At 48.2% G+C, this 19,528-nt stretch overlaps 1 protein-coding gene and 1 pseudogene across 1 annotated transcript; both read right to left on the minus strand.

Moving 5' to 3' along the window:
- Positions 1 to 1,652: 1,652 nt before the first annotated feature.
- Positions 1,653 to 14,660, minus strand: PCDH12 (protocadherin 12). Its single transcript, XM_011367436.1, has 4 exons — positions 11,141 to 14,660; positions 7,655 to 7,752; positions 5,517 to 5,668; positions 1,653 to 2,119 (listed from the first exon to the last, which is right to left on the minus strand). The coding sequence occupies exons 1-4, from the start codon at positions 14,018 to 14,020 to the stop codon at positions 1,653 to 1,655; spliced, it is 3,597 nt and encodes a 1,198-aa protein (XP_011365738.1). The 5' UTR covers positions 14,021 to 14,660.
- Positions 10,655 to 10,773, minus strand: LOC111744408 (annotated as a pseudogene).
- Positions 14,661 to 19,528: the final 4,868 nt, after the last annotated feature.

Below are 19,528 nucleotides of genomic sequence, written 5' to 3' on the forward strand. Positions count from 1 at the left end.
TGGCTGGTCAGGCTGGAAACCCTGCCTGCTTGGGTTCCCCTGACCTCTCTCATGGACGTGAGGAATCCGACAGCTTGAAAATCAACAGGTCTTGTAAGGAGATCACCCTGACCTGGAGTGAGGTGATCAGAGACCCAGACCTTGCTCCCGAAGCACTTGGCTTTGAGGGGCCTCATTTTCCTCATCTGTAAAATGGAATAGTGGAATAATGATGCCACACTGTATTCTAAGTATGTGTGGTTTTCATTAGTGCTAGTTAGGCATATGATGGGCCCATTTCTGTGAACAGTAAATATGAGTACTGAGCTCCAAGGACACAAGGAGGAGCACGGAGAGGAGTTTTTGCCTTCAGTGTCTAGCTATTGAGAAGTTAGCTGAATGACAGCTTGGGAATTTCCAGGAAAATGATAAGGCCGAGCCACGGGAAATATTTGCTGTTTCTTCACTCCCTCCTCCTCTGGAAAGTTTGCTGCTGTCTATGTCGATTTCATGGACTTGTTCCACACACTGCCCTCTCAGGCATGAATTCACAGGCCCAAACCTGCTGTGACAAAGGAAAATTTACCTATGAATGGTGGTTTCTGGAAAAATGACTTCTGTACCTGAATGGCTGCTAGCTGAGAAAGGACAGGATCCTGCAGAGGCCCAGGCCTGCATCAGGTCAGATCTAAGTCCCCTTTGCTCTGGGCTTGGAAGTGCAAAGATGTGCAGGCCTGAGCAGCTTTGAAAATACTCTTTTTAGCAGTGTTTCTGGAGGGGAGCTCCGACGAGTCCACTATTGGCAAAAGCTCACCCAGGAGGCCTTTTCCTTTCCTTGGCTGGCAGTCCAGTGTCAAAGTCGAGGTCATGGGTTCTGGTATTTGACAAGCCTGGCTCCAAATCCTGCCTCTGCCTCTGCTCTCTGCTTGATCTGGGGCAGGACATTCAACCTCCCCAAGCTTCATGTTCTTGTCTGTGAAATGGGGGTAATAACATTTCCCTCCCAAGATTGTTGAGAAATTAATTAAATCCTATTATAAACCTAGCGCCTGGCTCATGTAAATGCTCTATAAATAGTCACACTTTTCTTAGCCCTAATTTTCCAGCTGAGAAGCAGATTATTTGATAATGTAGCAATAAAGAAGTGGGGTCAAGAGTATGCCTGTCCATCGTTGTGTACCAAACACTGCACACCAGTGTGCCCCACTCCAGTCCAGGCCCAGCATGACCCTCTTGCCAGGGAGTGGATAACAACCCTTACTCTGTTATTCTTCCCTCCTACCTTTTGACAGGTGTATACAGGAGAATAAGCCACTGCTCTTCCCTTAGTAGTGGAGAGATTTGCCTGGCGTCCCAGGGTCTAGCCCCCACTCTCTAGTATGCAACGAGGCCATCTTTTCCTGCTTGTGACACTCATGGCAGCTGTTCTGCCGGAGGCCCGGCCCTCTGTGCTCTACATGTGTTTTGCCAGCAAACACTTAGGCACAAACTGTCTCCATCCTCCAAAAAATTCACAGGCAGATCCAGCCCCTAACAAGGAGCTGCTTTGGTCAGCCAGCTATTAGTCCACAGGCCCCTTCTGTGTGGAGCAACATCAGTCACCCTAAAGTTCTCGGGCAACTTCTGGTCAGTGAGTTCAAAGACTTTAGAAACCCACTTATATCCCAGGATCCTCAGGGCTTGGGCTCCCTAACATCTCCCAGGGCCCCTGGTTCCTGGATCCACAGGCCCCTGCTGCTGCTGCTGCTGGTCCTGCTTTTGGCCCCTTTCTTTCCACCTGGACACCCCTGGACTTCGGTGCCTGAGGCCCCGCTGGTGGCCAGGTCTAGACTGAGGGTCCTCCCGCAGACGGAGAGTCGGCGCAGCACCTCGGAGGCAGCCTCCACGGGCACGCTGGCACGCTGCTCCAGCAGCATCTCCAACAGCGAGCTCATCTCTGAGAGGAAGGTGCTGGCCAGACGAGTGCCCGTCGGGCTCAACTCTGGCCCTGACCCCTTGCCAAATGTCTGGAAGGTCTTTGGCTCCTCCAAGGCTGCAGCATCCGGGGAGAATACATTGTCACGGTAATTGGTGGTGAGGGGTAAAGAGAGTCTGGCCATCCAGGCTGGGTCGGGGGTGCTCAGTCGGTCCAGGGACAAGCCTGCATGGGGAGAAGGGGATACAGTAAGGGCCAAGCCCACGGAAGGGCTGGGAGGGTGAGGGAGGGGTGTGGGCAGGGCAAGGGCACTGGACAAAGAAGGGAAGGGAAATGGTGGGGAACAGATGGGGTAGCCAGAGGGGGACAGGAAGGAAGAGGCCCTGACCGGGAAGCTCGCTGGGCAGGAAGGCGGCGACTGAAGTGTCACGTGAGCTGAGTGAGGAGCAGGAAGAAGGCCTAGAATTAGAAGCTGGCCTATTTCTAAAGCATGTCTGGGTTGGTGGAGTGTTTCAGGTCTAGGGGTCTTTTACCCATTCCTTGCAGCTAGATGCACCACTAGCTGAGGATGGTGGGGAAATCTCTTTTCTGAGTGGAGGCTGGCGTTTCTGGCTTGGTGCTGCCTTCTGATCTTATGCATAATAGTGACCACTTATTAAGTACTTTTGTGCCAAGCAATTTACATAATTATCTCATTTAACCTCCAAACAATCCTTTGAAGTCAACAGTATTATTCCATTTTATGAATGAGGAAACTAAAGTTCCTAGAAGTTAAGTCACATGTCTACTAGGCAGCCGAACTCAGATATAACCCCAGGTATGATGACTTTGAAGCCCCCTGTGACTGCACTGCCCTTGTACTCTCTGAAGAGCTGGCCCTCCTTTCCCTTGGGTGTTCCAGGTGCCCACCTGTAGCTTCTGGAATTCCCAGACCTGCTGAGGTCTGCACTGTTACCACCTGGCCCTGTGCCAATTGCTCAACCTTCATCTCTCAAGCTGTGGGAAACCTTGGCCTATAGGCAGGCTGGGAAGGGGCTGGCTCTCTAAGGGCTGTCCCAGGAAATGAAGAGAGGCAGTAAAAAGCTGAACCCTAGATCTCCAATGCCACCACCATACCTCTTCCCCATTTCTTTCACAGAAAATCTTGCCTCAAAAACTAGTCCCAGGCCTGATGGTGAAGGCCAAGCAGAGGAAAGAATGTCTTTAAGAAACTGTCTTTAAAAAGAAAAGCAAAAGGCACAACACCTACTTTAACATGTATTTAATGTTTGGTTAAGGTGAGCTGCTTTAAAATCTGCATAGAATAAAAGACTAGAAGGAGATATGTCAAAGTGTTAAGTGAAATTACCCTGGGCAGAGTGATTTATTTTCTTTTTATCTACATTTTCCACATTAACTAAATATTGCTTGTGATATTTGGAAAAGTTATTTTAAAATACAGCTAATTGTTGTTTATATTGATATAAATGAGTCCCAGTCTTGCCTTGTCATTCAGGGACTATGTAGACTCTGAAGCAGAGTCAAGCCCCTTCCCAATTGGTCCAGCCCACACCTGGGACTTAGCGAATGTTTATCAAATGATTGAATGAACATAAATATTAACCCTGGTCATTTGGGAAATGTAAGGCTTAGTTTCCTGAGACTCTGGGATAATAAGGTTGGAACTCTTTTGGTATTACAGAGTTAGGCCTTTCCTTGTACATGGCCAGAGAGCTTCAGGAGGAATGAAGCTTGGAATGAGAAAACCACTGGTGTATAAGAATGGCTAAAAAGCGATGGTGAATTCACTCTGTGGCAGGTGGGCACTGCATCGACCTGGTTTTGATCTCCCTGCTTTGCTGCTTATGAGCAGTGTGACCTTGGGAAAATTGCGCAACCTCTCTGAGCCTTCTTTTTCTGTCATAAAGTGATGAAATAGCAGTACTCATTTTGTTGTGTTGCTGTGAGCATTCAGCAAGCTCATGCAACCAATAAAATATTGTCATCACGTCCTCAGGTGATGCAGCCAAGACCCCAGTGTCAGGCTCACTCACCAGTAGCCCCATCACAGTCCAACCTTGTGAGCCGCTCAGGCTTTCTTTCCCTGCCGCCCTCTTCGTCCCCCTTCTGGTCCACTTTCTGGTCCCCCTGTGTTCCTTGCTTTCTGTGCTGTGAGGAAGCAAGACCACGTGGGAAATGAGCCCACATGGTCCAGCCCAGAGCTGCCCAACAGGCAGAATGCAAGTCACAGAGATTATTTTAAATTTTCTAGCCACATTAAAAAAGTTAAAAAAAGTGAAATTAATTTGTAAAATATTTTATACTCTATCATTTTATCACATAGTTAATTTTAAAAATTATTAACGAGCTATTATACATTCTTTTTTTCATACTGAGTGTTCAAAATCTGGAGTGTATTTTATATTTATAACACATCTCAATTGAGACTAACCATTTTCACATGCGGCTAGTAGCAGCTATATTGGACCTCACAATTCTACATTCTAGACAGCACTGCCCTATAAAACTTTCTATATATTTGCTGTCCAAAGTGATATCCATTAACCACACGTGGCTATTGAGCACTTTAAGTGTGACTGGTATATGACTGAGGAACTGAATTTTTCATTTTACATGCACTTAATTTTAATTAGATTTAATTTTACTTAATTTTGAGCCAAACTGCCTATGTTAATAACCATTGGCTACACGATCTTGGGAAAATTATTAAACACCTCTGTGCCTCAGAGGAGAATGAATAGTCCCTATCTCAAAAGAGTTTCTCACGAGGCACTTAGAATAGGGAACAGCACATAGAAAGTCCTTAATAAACGTTAGCCATATTTTTTTTTTAACCAAGGAAAAGGAAGTGCCTGCCATGCCTTCAGTCTGTTTGCAGCCAGATGGAGCACATAGGATGTGTCTAGATGAGAAACAGATTCTTAACTACAGAAACAAAACCACAGCTTAGGGATGGTTGGAGCTATGGCTGTTAGCAGTGTCCACAGCGGGAGTGCAGCTAGCAGATTCAGGAATTAAAGTTCACGTTTTATATCTGTTGTCCAATAGTTTCTCTAGAAAAAATTCTTTTTGTTTCAGTTAGAAATGTTAACATATTAAAGCGTTAACTCAGCTCTCAGGGTAAAAGAGTATTTAAACTCACTAAAGAAATTGAAAGGAGTGGTTTAGGAGGTAAGGGGAAGTGTCTTGATGACAGGAAGGCCTAGGTGGGGTTCCCTTTGATGACTAATCAACTAGGTTACTCTGAGAAGACTATGTATGTTACCTCTCTGATCCTCAGTTTGCTTATCTCTAAATTGGAGCTTATAATATCTACCTCCAAGAACTGTTTGGAAGCTTAGCTGAGCGAATGTGTATAAGATGCTTCCCATACTTGGCACACACCAAGAGCTCAGTAATTGTTTACTATTCTTATGATGATTTGTAAAATGAATAACCGAAGTAGAATTTGGTCTTTAAACAAAGACCTATTGAAGCTCCAGGCAAGTCAAATGTTGCTGATCTTCCTCCCTAGAAACAGAATGGCTGTGTTTCCCTGTAGTGAATTGGAGAAGAAATCAGAAGCTTAGGCATAGGAGGAGATGGTGGGGTCAGAAGGAGGTTGACCCTGGGCAGTCCCTACCTGTGTGGGGGTCCAAGAGGCTTGACAGCTCTTCTTCTAGCAGCTGCTTCACAGAGAGGTCCTCTTCAGGGTCCAAGGGTCCTTCTTCCTGGTCTGGTTCTGCCTGGCCACCGGTCCTGGCACCTGGGCCATCTGTGTCTGGGATTGCACTCCTGCAGAGGAAACCAGTCCAGCCCACAAGTGAGGAAATTCACATATAGATTCATTCCTGCTCATGAACATTCTTCCATTCATGCCAGCATTCATTTATCTACATAGGGAACTGCATACACACGGTTTAGCCTTCGGAGCCAGACCACCTGTGTTACTTGATCCCAGCCCTCCTATCTACTCTGAGGCTGTTTCCCACCTCATGGGGCATAATGAGGGTAAAATGAGACATTGTATGTAAAGAGCTTAGCACAGTGCCTGGCATGTCGTAAGCACTTAGCAAACAGAAGTGTCAATGAATGCATTGATGTGATTCCTCACCATTGTTCCTCTCATTCCTTCACATTGCCTGGCACAAAGTAGGAGTTTAGTAACTTTGGATGATCCAATGCAGTCATGCATCCACCCATCCATCCATTTACCCACCCACCCACCCTTTCCTCCATCAGAGTATGAGCTCCAATGAGGGCAGGGATTTTTGGTCATCTCATTCCCTGTTCTCCCACCAGTGCTCAGAACAGAACCTTGAACAGTAGGTAATTAATACTTTGTGGACTGAATGTTTCCTCCTCCCTATTTGAGGCCAAATCCGAGACCAGAAGAGCAGCAGGTTGATAGAGAATGCAGCTGAGGAGAGGCATCCAAAAGCTGCTCAGAACCTACTACCCTGTCTCCAGCTGTCTCCACTCTGGCCCCTCCCCTTCCATAGACCCTTCTTATCACCTCAGGGAGCCCAGTTCCTGGGACTGCTTGGCATGTGGGGACAGGCCTGGTGCCTCATCCCAGCGTATAGAAAGTCTTCCTGAGGGGCTTTAAGGCCTGGGGAATTTTCTGCTTTTTTTCTGTGGCCATTTCTGTTGCTACGAAGGGATCAGCAGGGAGGTGGAAAGTTTGCAAGTAATTCTCACAACAGTTCATGTTACTGAACAATTATTTTGAAAAAGTCAGGCCTTATGTACTATGCTTTGCAGGGTATATGTACCTTCTCATCAAACCCTTCACATCTGTAATAACAGGTTTTCTCGTTATCATTTTACAAATGAGAAAACTAAGACTTGTGGAGATTATGTAGCTTGCCTAAGGTCCCCATGGATTAAGTGATAACGCAAGAATTCAGATTTAGGCCGATGTGACTCTTGAGTATTCACTGCTGCTCTATACTACCTCTCACTAGATTTGCAAAAAAAAAAACAAAAAACAAAAAACCCAAAAACAAACAAACAAACAAACAAAAACCCAAAAAACTAAAAGTTGTTATGGCAAGAGCACTGAACCAGGAGTCAGGCGCCCTGAGAGCTGGTCCCAGCTTTAGCACTCACTGGCTATAGGACCCCGAGCAAAGTCACTTTAAGAAGAAAGGACTTAGCATTGCTTGTGTACCTACTATATGCCAGGCACTGGGCTATGGGCTTAGACTACATTTGATGATTAAATCCTACCCCATCACTACAAGGAAGTGTGGTGACCTTCATTTTATAGATGAGAAACCAAGGCCTTGAGATTTATTTGACTTAATCAAGTTTACATAGCTGGGGTGGATCAAACTACTTAGAGCCTCAGTTTCTCCATCTGTAGCAAGGAGTTAGATTAGATGTTCTCTTGAGGTCTCTTTAATTCTAAGACAGCCCAAAGGAATACACCCACATACCCATGTTCTTAGCCAAGGGCCATCATATTACGGTTAAGGGTCAAGAGAGAGAAAGATGAAAGTTACAGATTTAAAGCCTGTAGCTCAGCACCTCTGCAATCAGGGGACAGATAGTCTGAGCCTCCGGGATGAAGTCATTTCCTTAGTGACTCTGTCCTGTAAATACTCTAAATACAGTTGCTCCAGAACCAAGTGGCCTGGGGTGAGGGAGTGGATGCTGTCCACTGTACTCTCCTAGGAGAGCAAGAGTTTGGGATGTGCTCACTGTCACAGAGACTGCAGGAGTGAGGGGAGGCCTGTCAGGGGGCTGGAGAAGCCTATGGGGGCTACGTGCACTTACCTGCCGCCACTGGGCTTGGCCGAATACTTATTTCCCCGGTGGTTTGGTTTGGGCTGGAATTGGCCCTGGTGCAGCAAGGACAGCAGCTGGGAGATTTGCTACAAGACAGGAAAAATCTGTTGACTCTACACAATTCCGACCCAGCACACTTCCTTGCCGGATGTTTCCCTCAATGCCGGTGCTTTCTTTTTATAGTCTTTCCTCCAGCTTCAGATGTTTGTGCGATCAGATGGGGGATGGTGGATGGTGAACAGTGACAGAGCTAGGGACCTGTGCAGGCAGTTTCCCTGCTTCGCCACCTGGGTGTCTGAAGGAGAGATCAGGGAGCCCCTGGGCCCAGGCCTTTACTCTCATTCCCCCCCAAGTGACCTGTTCCTGGAGGTATCCATGGGGAGGGGAGTGAAAAAGGCATTTCCTGACCATAAATTCATTATTACTTTGATAAGGATTATCTTAAAAAGTTATTTTCCCCCTTCAGCAGTATTCAAGCAATCAGCCAATTTTTGTCATCCAGATGTAAGACTATGTTGTAGAGAAGGCAAAAAAATTGTGTCATTTAATCATTCATTTATTCATCCTTTCATTTGGCAAGTATTTCATAAGTGCTTGTTTATGCCAGGCCCCATTCTCACTATGGGAATAAGAATGAGAATGGGGACCAACGCCTGCCCCGAGGGAGCTCACAGTCTACCACGGAAGACAAGACACAGCGTTCACTACAGGGTGTTGTAGTGGGGTTATGGGGTGGAATGGGGGGGGCTGGTTTGTTTATTTCTGTAAATGTTTATTGAGTTCATACTACATGTCAGGCACTTACTGCAGAACCCCAAAGCTCCACAGGAGTTTGGCAAGTGGAAAGCGGGTGAGGGTCTGGGCGAGAGATAAAAGGTATTCCAGACAGAAGGCACTATGCGCTGACAGGCCGGAGGAGATGGATGGAGAATAGGGCAAAGCTGGGCAAAATGGCAGGGCTAGACCCTGCAAGGCCTTATGAGGAGAAGGCAACAGACCAAGGCTTAGGAGGCTGAGTTCTAGTTCAAGGTCATTTCTAGCTTGTGTAATGTCAGGCAGGTTTTTAGACCTACTCAGACCATAGTTTCCTCATCTCTAAGGTGGTGCTAGAAATACCTGACCAGCCTTCTTCACTGGGTTGTCAGGATTAATTAGGTGGTTTGAAAGTTTAAAATGCTCCACAAATGCTAAAGCTTGGGTTGTTCCTCTAAAAAGTATTGCCTCTGCCTGCTGAGCCCACCCCCACTCCTCCCAGAGAAGGCCCATTCCACCCCTGCAGCCCAGCAGGAGAGTTGGAAGGGGAGGTGGCTATGACTGGGGTTTCAGTGTGACTTGGAAGGGTCAGGGTTCCATTGCCTGCCTCAGGGCAGATCCCCCACCTCCTAAGGCACCTGCCACAGTTTTCCCTATGACAGCTTACATTTCAGGGACATTCCCTAAGTGCCATTCCCTGAGCTGAGTGCTGTCATTCAGGGTCACTTCACAGTTAGAGCCCAGACTCTGGGTTCAAATCCTATATCTGCGCTTGTACCAGTTTCTATCTGTGAAGCTTTGAGGAATTACTTAAGCATTCTGAGTCTCAGTTTCCTCAGCGGTAAAAAAGGGAATAATAATGAGACCCAGGTCATATGATGTTTGTGATTATAAGGATTAAATGAGTAAAAGTATATAAATCACTTATTAGTAGAGCTTATGACAAACACTTAATAACTCACATTGTATATAATCTCATTCAATTCTTATAATAACCCAAGGGAAGAGATATTGTAACACCCATTTTGCAGATGTGAAACCTGAGGCTCACAGAGGCTACACAGCAATTAGTGGTAGGGCTGGAATTTGAACTTGGATCTGACTCCACTGTGGCACTGTGCTGCCGGAAAGACATGAGCATTAGGCAAGCTGCCTCTTACCCCCAAATTGATCCCAAATGGCCATACTTCTTTTCATCACCCTGGAGGAGTCACCTACAGTGCCTGCTCTCTGCAGTCTCTGTTTACCAACAACTAGCACAGTGTTTGGCACAAAGAGCTCATTCAATAAGCATTTGATGAGAGAGAGAGAGAGAGAGAGAGAGAGAGAGAGAGAGAGAGAGAGAGAAAAGAATGAAAGAAATGAATGAATGAATGAATGAATGAATGAAGGGCTCTGGGCAACCTCTGGGGCTGCACAGAGCCCAGGGCAAGATTCCTAAGAAAGTGGCTGAGCCCTCTCCAGGTAGCTTCCTGGGGAGAGGGGGAGAAGGAAACTGTGTCCTTGCTCCATAGGAGACCTCAGCTAATGGCCTGGCCCAAAAGAAGTGCACCTTTGATGGGCAGCCCGGCATAGGGAAAATTATCTGAGGTGCAGAGGAGTGGATATGGGTATGAAAATGTTTCTCATTTGTGTCTAGTAAATCCTGAGTCTCTAGACACTGCTGTTCATCATCCCATTTAATCTTCAAACCCCTGGGAGATAGACACGGGGTACGTTGGCATCATAATCCCCATTTTATAGATAAAGAAAACGAGGCTCTGATGTTAAAGGACTTGCTAAAGGTTTCCCAGCTCCTTGTGGCTGCGTGGAAATTTGAACCCAGATCTGCCTAACTCCTAAGTTCTAAGATTGTTTCCACTGCCTCATCCTGTAGATACAGCCAACAGGCTCTGGAGTTTCAAGCAAGTCAAATGCAGCCCCTGAGCCTGGGAGCAATGATGCCTATGCCAGCCTGCTTCATAAGGAGGTTGCCCAGGTGGAGATAGTGAAGAGCTTTGCAGAAGTTATAATCATTTACTGAATGCCATCTATGTGCCAAACACTATTCTAGAGGCTTTAAGTGCACTCATTTCATTTCCAAGCAGACTTAGGAGATGGGTGCCATTAATATGGACATCTTCCACAGAGAAGCCGAGGAACTTTCCTGCGGTTCACAGCTCAGAAGAGGTTGAGTCAGGATTCGAACCCAGGCAGCCTTTCTTCAAAGCTTATATTCTCTCTCTCCCCTCCTCTCGCTTATAGCACCTGGTCTTCCTAGATGTTCTCCCATTCAAGTACTAACCAGGCCCAACCCTGCCTAGCTTCTGAGATCAGACAAGATCAGGCATGTTCAGGGTAGCTTGGCCATAGACCAAAGCTTATATTCTTACACTACCTTTGCTGTGTGTCTAGTTGTGCCAGGCTTCCTGAGTAAGTACTTTATAGGAATTAACTGGTCAAATCCTCAGGACAACTCTGCAAGGCAGGTGCTCTCACCATCATTCCTATTTTAAAGGTGGGAAAACTAAGGCTCAGAGACAGCAAATAATTTGTCCAGGGTCACACAGCTAAATTCTGTTGACCCTTAACTATTCCCTGAACCACTGTACTTAATGCAGCATAAAGTGCCCAGTGAGCCTAAGGAATGAAAGTGAGGATTGGTGAGGGGAAAAGCAATGTTTGATGCTGTTGGTAGTGGTCCAGGGGTGACCAGAGCAAGAGCTGCCCACGCTGAGGTACCTGAACAGGAGGAGAATCCACAGTGAGCTCCTCTACGGGGTTCCTCTCTGCGAAGGCAGCCACAGACAGCCGGACCAGGCTCCGCAGAATCTGACGGGGGCCTGACTCTTTCTCAGGGGCCACTTTGCCATTGAGATTCCGCTGCCGCCTCAGAGTTGCTGAGGAGGCCGGTGGGCTCAGCGGGGCCTCCTCGCTACCCTGGTCTCCAGGCAGCTTCCATGTGGGGCTGCCTGCAACCTTCAGGGGCCTTGAGCGGAGCTGGCCCAAAGCAGGCTGGGGCTCGGGAAGGTTCAGGTTCTCCCGGGAGGCATTCCTCTGCCTGGGATGGTTGAAAAGGAGGTTGACAGTTTCCTGCAGCACCTCTGGGCTCTCGGCCAGCACTCCCTGGTTGCCTTGGTTCCGCAGGGTCCTGTACAGGGTCGGTGTGAGGTGAAAGGGGGCCTGCAGGCAGGGATCCCAACCTGCTTCCATCATCGCTTCCTTGCCCACATCCTTGGGAGGCTGCCCAACTTCACCGGGCTCATTTGCCTGGCCCCTGAGCACAGGCACAAGGTGGATGTCCGCCTTCTGAATTTGTTTCTGGGGCCTCTTGGGCTGGTGGCGGTAGGTGGACTCAGCCTCCCGACAGTTGTAGGCTCTATTGTCCTTCTTCTCTGTCCGGCAGATAGACATGATCAGAGCCAAGATCAACCCAAAGATGGCCAGCAGGACAACCAGACAAATTACTGTCAGCACCGAGGTGCTCAGGGCCCCAGGCTCACGTATTGAGTCCCTCAAGTGGTCCACGCTGGTGACGAACAAGACCTTCAACAGGGCTCGAGTATGCAAGGAAGGGCTGCCACGGTCCTCTACCACTATCTCGAGCTCCCACTCACTCCCAATGAGGCTGCTGGCATTTGTGATGTTGATGAACAACTGACCCAGGTGGGGGCCGAGGACAAAGAGGCGGGCTTCATTCCCATGCCGAATGCTGTAGAGGACCTCTCCATTTGCCCCTGAGTCTGCGTCTCTTGCTACAAAAGTCACCAAAAGGAATGGCTGAGAGATGTGGGTGGCCACCTGTGGTATGTCAGTGCCCGCTGGACCCAAGCCATTAGGAGTCTCAATGGGCACCAGAAGGTGGCCTGTGGAGGCATTTACAAGCACTGAGAGGCTGGCTTTTCCATCGTTGAGTGTGGGATGAATCACCTCTGGGGCATTATCATTGGCATCCAGGAGGGTGACCCACACAGAGATGCTAGAAGTGAGCTGGGGCTGCCCCCTGTCCTCTGCAATCACCTGAAACTCAAAGCCAGCCATCTGTTCATAGTCCAGTGACCTCTGAGCAGTGACTTCTCCTGTGTCTGAGTCAATAGCTACCAAGTAAGAAACTGGAGAGTCCTGGATGCGGTATGAGATTTGTCCATTAACGCCCAAGTCTGCATCACGAGCCCTGATGGTAATGAGGTGAAGAGAGGGTAGGTTGTTTTCCCTAGTGGAGACCTCATACCTGCTCTTCTCAAACACAGGTGCGTTGTCGTTGGCATCACTGATCTGAATGCTGAGCTGTTCCTTGGCTGATAAGGGCTGGGGTCCTTGGTCTTGGGCCAGCAGAGTGAGGGTATATTTGGGCCACTGCTCTCTGTCCAGCGTGGCATTGGTTAGCAGCATGTATGTGTTGCCATTGGTCCTTTTCAGCCTGAAGTGGCCCAGCTCTTGGCTCAGCCAACAGTGGACCAGACCATTGTTTCCTGAGTCCAAGTCATTCGCCACGACAAGAGCGATGAAACTGTCCTTGGGAAGAGCTTCTGACACCAGTGATGGCTGGGAGGCCCATGTGATGTGGATGCTTGGGGCATTGTCATTGACATCTAGAACCTTGATAAGAACTTTGCAATGGGCTGGGATGGGGTTGGGACCCAGGTCTCTTGCCTGGACATCTACCTCATAGGCAGGATTCTTCTCATAGTCTAAGGGTTGACGCAGAATCACCTGACCCGTTTTGGCATCAATGCTGAAGGTGTCCAGCACCTCTGGAGGCACGTGCTTACTGAGGAAGAACTCCACCTCCCCGTTGGGGCCTTGGTCAGGGTCTGTGGCGGTCAAGTTTATGAGGAGAGTACCAGGTGCAGCATCTTCTTGGATTTCTAGTGCCAATGAGCTCTCAGCAAACATGGGGCTGTTGTCGTTGGAGTCTAGGACGTTGACTTTGATCAAGCTGGTACCCGACTTGGGAGGGTTCCCCCTGTCATAGGCAGTTAACACCAGATCAAAAAACGAGTGGATTTCCCGGTCCAGCTCCTTCACCACCACAAGTTCCGCGTGTTTAGTTTCATCGGGCCCCACGATGACATCCAGGGTGAAGTGCTCACTGGGCGACAGGGAGTAAGAATGCAGGGTGTTGGGGCCAGTGTCCGGGTCGAGAGCTCTGTCCAGGGGGATCCGGGTGCGCAGAGAGGCACTCTCGGAGATTTCCAGCTCCTGCTTGCCTTTGGGAAACTGTGGCTGGTGGTCATTGATGTCCAGCACCTGGATCTCCACGTGGATCAGAGCCAGATCCCCTGGGGCAAGCACATCAAAGGAAACCAGGCAGGGGTCCCGGTGCCGACAAAGCTGCTCTCGGTCCAGTCGCCTCCCCGTGCTGAGTAGGCCATCCTCAGAGTCCACCTGGATGGGGAGCGCCTGAGGCAGCTGCAAGACCTGGAAGGCAGCCTCCGCTTGCCCAGTCCTCTCCTCCCAGCCCAGTGCCTGGGACAGCTTCCCTATCACCGTGCCAGACGGCACTTCCTCCGACACTTGGTAATTCACAGTGAGAGTGGCCACCTCCTGACCATCCCCTGAAAGGAACATGTAGCCACCTACCCCCAGAAGCCCCAGCAGAAGCTGCAGAGGGCGCATCATGCTTACCGCCAGAATGGGTGAGTTTCAGAAACTGCTAGAGTTCTTCGAAGGCTGAGAAGTCCTCCAGTGTTTCCTGGGGGGCTTGATTAGCCCTGTTCTCCTGCCCCCAGACCTGCTGACACAGCCTTGTCCCATAATTAGATAATGATGGAACTAGCGGGATTTTCAGGGAAGGCCATCTTCATCTGAAGAGATCTGAGAGGTCCCAGTATTGGTAAAGTAAGATCGCCAGGGCAGACCCTGTGCAGGGGCACCCGTCGGTCCACTCCAGCCAATGATGGACAAGAGCCGGTCCAAGAGGGACTTGACGCAGTAGAGCAGGATGTGGGGAGCTGACTTCCAAACAGTTGGTGGCTGGAGAAACAGAGAAGCAGCTTTTTCCTATGGAAACCCCACCTACAGGAAAAGGGAGGGCTGTGAGTTTCAATGCCAATTAGGGAGAGAGCATTTCCTGTGAAGCTCAGTGGCCTGCTGCTGAGGAAGATGAGGCTGGGGCTCCAGGGACAGGCCAGATGGGGAAGGTGCTGTCCACGCAGCAAGGTGGCTGCTGAGGGAAATGGAGCCCCTGTATGGCCAAGTGAGCAAGAGCCTGAGCTCCTGCTTGCTGCACAGGCCTGAGGCCACTCCTGAGCAATTCATGCTCTGTCTCCAGTGTTTCCGCATTATTCCTATCCCATTCTGATCTTTTTCCTGTACTCATCTACCTTTAATCTTGACTCTGTCCTGATCACCCATTTTTTGTGTCATGGGAAGCAGCTGTAATTAAGAAAGTAGCCATCAGAGCCAAACTGCTTGGGTTCAAATTGTGACTCCGCAGCTTACCAGCTGGGTCATGTGGGACAAGTCACCGAGCCTCTCTGTGTCTCCACCACCTCCTTTGTGGAGTGTGAATGGGAATAAGAATAGTAGCCCTCTCAGCAGGAAATCGTGAGGATGAAATGAAATGACGAGTGACGGGCTGGCCCAGAGTCACAGGCAATGACGTTATTGTTAGCCGTGTTATGATCTGCACAGCTCCTCCCAAACTTGTGGATGCCTCTGGCTCTTGCACTGGCCCTGGGGCAGTCCCTGCCTACACGGATCCATGGGGGTGCCCATGCCCTTGGCTCCTGAAGCACCAGGACCTCCCTGGCCTGACCGTGTGGCCTCCCTCCCTCTTTCCTTCCGGCTCTCCAGCCTTGAGAGGCCCATTGTTCTCTGCATCTGGTCCAGCCTGAGCCCCTGTCTGGGGAATCCCCCAGCCTCCCACTCCTGTGTCTCAGAGGTTTTATACTTTTCCCTCTCCCACACCTTCCTCTCCTTTTCCTTCTCTTCCTCTAATTCTTCTTTCCCCACTGCTGTTTATGACGGAGTCCCTGAACAACAACTGCCTCGCTGGCCCCTGTAACACTCCTTCTGGATGTTTTAAGGTGTGCTCTCTCCCATTCCCCTTCTTGCAGAAGCAAGGCCCAGGAAGGATGCAAACGGGCAGTCTGTTTGGGCGGCCTTTGAGGTAACCTGTTGCTTCTCAGTTCTCTCCTCAGTTTGCTACTCCCAGCCTTCTCTCAGGCTTACCTCCTACCTCAAGGTTTAGTACAGAGGTTTGTAAAGCATTCGAAGTGGTGAGAATTAAGGTCCAGCTTTCTCTAGATGGGCATTTGCAGCTGAATCCTTGAAGCTGGAGGTGCTCTTTTGGGACACAAGTGACCCTAATCAAGGCTTGTTGTCCTGGAGTCTGTGGCCATTAGGATGGGGGTAGGAGGGACCTCCCTGGGCTAAACCCTATCTGTGCTCCCTCCCTTCCCCTCTCTTTTCTTTCCCACACCCTCTCATTTCACCCCATTTTCTGTTTATGGAGGTTTCCCAACCATCTTACTGAAGCTGGTTGAACCACAGCATGGAGTCATTTCCTACAGCATGGTTCTGAATGTAGACGAAACACTAGCTTGGAGACATTGCGCAAGTCACTTAACCTCTCTGGGCCTCAGTTTCCTCACTTTTCTAGAGAGTGACTGTGACCCATTTCGTGAGTCTGGTGAGGATTCAATGAGATGACGTATGTGAGGTCTCAGTACAGTGCTTGGTACAGAGAAAACTCTCAATATGGGGGACTATTCTTTTACTTGGTATTATTTTCCAGGTCTTGTGGCTCACATGCAAATGACGAGGATGGTCTTGCATTTGTCTCTCCACTTTTTTCTCTGCCTCTGTGTCCAGAAAAGCTCATTTCCCAAGGCTCCCTGTGCATCACCAACCTGCATCGCCTCATGCCACCCTCACAACCATGCTATCAGAACATAGAGGATTAGTTGACTTACCCAAGAGGATTAAGTAAGTTACCCAAGATCACAGAGATTTGCCCTCCAGACAGCCTCTCTGGCTGCACTCTGGAAAACAGATTGCGCGGGAACAGAAAAGAGAAATGGAGGAAGCCCAATCTAGAGTCATGCAGGGGAGACTTGGTGCAGAAAACTCTGGTGCTGAGAATTTCTCCAGAATGCCATCTGGTGGCCAAAGGCAGAGAAAAGGGCATAGAGGCAGGGAGGTGGGTGCCCTGAGTTCACAAATATCCACAGCTCCAGACCTGTGCTGCTTAGAACACAAAGTGAGAAGCTACACACGATGAAAATTATGTCTCTCAATGGGAAACCGATGACCACAGAAGGAAGATGGAATTCGTGATTTTACAGATGTTAACATTTATATTCTTGCAAGGACATTGTTATATATGTGTATGCTGTGTGTGTGTGCGTGTGTGTGTGTGTGTGTGTGTGTGTGTGTGTGTGTATGTGTGTTGCCTTGACTGGGACCATGGATGTAAAAAATGAACTCCCAGTTCATGAGAGAGTTTAAATTTGGGTTTCACAGGTGGTTTTATTGTTGTTTGTTTGTTTTATTCCCATTGGGGACGTGAAGCTAAGATAACTCTTTAAGAATCCAAAGCCAGCCAACAAAGCCTCAGACTTTTTGGTTATCTCTGGGAAGGGGGTCCCCTTTAATAATTTTCTCTCCCTCTGGCTGCAGGGGTCAGTTGATCATTGGTAGCTACCTGTCAGGGGGTAAATGGAGCTGTCATGTCACTGGAGTTTGTCTAGAAAGCCTTCATCACCCTAAGTTTTGAAAATAGGTTTGAAGGAGCAGAGGTACTCTGAAATAGATTTGAAACAGCTGAGGACAGCCACCCTCAAGTCTGCAACTTTTTTAAAAAAGCAGAATTGGGATTGGTGCTCGGAGGGCTTGCTTACCACCAACACTGAGAGTGTCCATACTTGGGTTCTTTACTCTAAGGAAGATGGGGTGAAGTGGGAAGGGTAGAGAGTCAGAGGGTCTTTTTAAAGCATCTAAAGTCCTCAGGAACCGTGAGAGGTCAGACCAGCAGGGTGGGACCCAGACCTGTGAGGGACTCACAGGCCAGCTGGAAGGCTAAGATCATGCCCACACGACTAGTGTTGTGCTGGGCTGGCAGCCCACTCCCAGGGCTCCTCATGAATTTGCCCAGCAGCTGCCATAGTCGGTACCAAGGCAGCTCCGATGACACTCAGAAGCTTCATCCTCAAGACTGTTCCAGCTGGGAAGTTGATTGGACCTCCTAAGTCTGCCTCTTCTTATTTTTAGTTTTAGCAAGACCTTGTTGAGGTTACAGCCAGTCTAGCCAGGAATCTTGACTGGGAGACTCAGGTAAATCTTCAGGATCACCTGCTGGTGGCACAGTATTTGTGGTCTTTGTAGGGACAGACGACAGATATCCACTCCCACACAATGGCACTTTTTTCTGGAACCAGTGCAGAAAGAAAAATGTACTTTTTAGGGAAAAATTTGCCAATAAACAGGACTTTTCAAGAAATAAAAAGGCTTCGTGTCTGGGTTAAGGCACCAAGGAGGCCAGATCTCAGGATTACTTGGAAGGTTTTTTCAAAATACCGGGGACAGGGTAAGAACCTTCATACTTTTCCGTTCCCCAGCCTGCTCGAGAGAATTTTATAATTGCCAGTTCCATTTCCCCCCTTTTGAAAAGGCTTCATTTTTCATATCATTTGGGACAGGGTTGGGGAAGTCGATTGGACCTTTTTGCTAGAAAGAGAGGTCTAATTGATCTGTAATAAAAGGAGAAGTAGATGGCGGAGGGGAATTGCTGAAGGTTGAGGAAATCATGGAGGAGGTGTGCTAGACAACAGCAAGAAAGTAGATTGAAGATAATGACTTTCAAATGAATTGTAAACCAGGGATTTCCTTCATGGTTTTGAGAAAAAATGCAAGGAAAAGTTTATAATTTATAGCCCCCAAACTGGACCGCGTAAATTCTGAGTTGAGGAGGGTTGCACATATACTGTTTCCCTTTTCAACCCAAAATGGGGAAGTAGGCTACTTCCAGCATCCAGGTTTCAATTCCGATACGCTATAGGTCATTTCAACATGCAGCCCATCTCCATCCACCCCAATCTCACTGAGAACCACTGAGTTAAAACTTCTTAGAAGCACCAGCAATTTTGTAAGGCCAAACTCTACAGCCATTGGGCCTTTTTACTAGCATCCTCCTGGTCGCCAACCCCTCTCTCCTCAGGCCTGTTTCACTGCTCAGGAGAAGCTCCGTACACACGTGGTTCTCTCTCCGTGTTTCTACAGACTCATCTGTCTGCTTCTCTGATTCCTCCTTTGGTTTTCCTTGCGTCAGACTCCAGAGTGTGGTCATGGCCCCCAGATACTGTTCTCAGCCCTCTCTTCTACAGAGGGTTATTAGCCCAGAAATAGGTTGCCAAATTTAGCAAATAAAAATACAGGGCCCCCAGTTAAATTTGAATTAGATAAACCATGAAAAGTTTTTTGGTATAAGTATTTTTATCTGGCAGCCCTATCCAGAAGTAATGTATTATGCTCCCAATACAAGTTTCTGTTTTTCTGGTTTCTTTTTTTTTGGTTTGCACAGTGAATTTTAACATCTATCGGTAAACACAAAATTCAAACATATTGACTGGGAGCATCATCTGTGCATGAATATTCAGAAGCTGACTGTTGATTGGCCTTGTTATGTGTTCAGCATTTCTGGGTGATCCAGGATCGAACTGTTCTCACACTGTAAGAACCACCTTGGGGGAAGCCTGGATCACGCTCATTTATTAATTGATTCGGTCATCCAGTTAGTTACTCATTTATTTGGTGGAATTCAGCATGTTCTTCTGTATTTACAAGGTCATTTTTTTTTGGCAAGGGAAATAGCTGAAGTTGACCCACATTTTCCCTTCTTCTCAACCATTGGTTCGGTTTTCTTTCTTCACATAGTCTAATCAGCCTAATTCTCACCTTGCTTCAGAAAGGTTCCTGCAGGAAGGCGAATGAGTCTTCCTCTCTTACATAAATTCTCATGAGGCTTCCCTTTATAAGTTTATGACAGCCAGGAGTTGTGCCTGGAGCTCCAAGAGAAGCAGTGGCACACTGATTTATGATGGCAGCTGCTGCTAAATCTCACCTTTCTTTCCTTCTTACAGAGCCATGTTACCTTGGGGTTACAAAACTCTTCACTGTTATTCAGGG

The sequence above is a fragment of the Pteropus vampyrus genome, unplaced genomic scaffold, assembly GCF_000151845.1.
Source record: "Pteropus vampyrus isolate Shadow unplaced genomic scaffold, Pvam_2.0 Scaffold134, whole genome shotgun sequence".
Taxonomy (NCBI): Eukaryota; Metazoa; Chordata; class Mammalia; order Chiroptera; family Pteropodidae; genus Pteropus; species Pteropus vampyrus.

What these genes read in the sequence shown, in the direction of transcription:
- PCDH12 (XM_011367436.1), bottom strand. Translation starts at nt 14,020, where the DNA reads ATGATGCGCCCTCTGCAGCTTCTGCTGGGGCTTCTGGGGGTAGGTGGC. An exon ending in TGGATTCTCCTCCTGTTCAG is followed by an intron (nt 7,753 to 11,140) that starts GTACCTCAGCGT and finishes CCTGTCTTGTAG; the next exon opens with CAAATCTCCCAGCTGCTGTC. An exon ending in GCCAAGCCCAGTGGCGGCAG is followed by an intron (nt 5,669 to 7,654) that starts GTAAGTGCACGT and finishes TTTCCTCTGCAG; the next exon opens with GAGTGCAATCCCAGACACAG.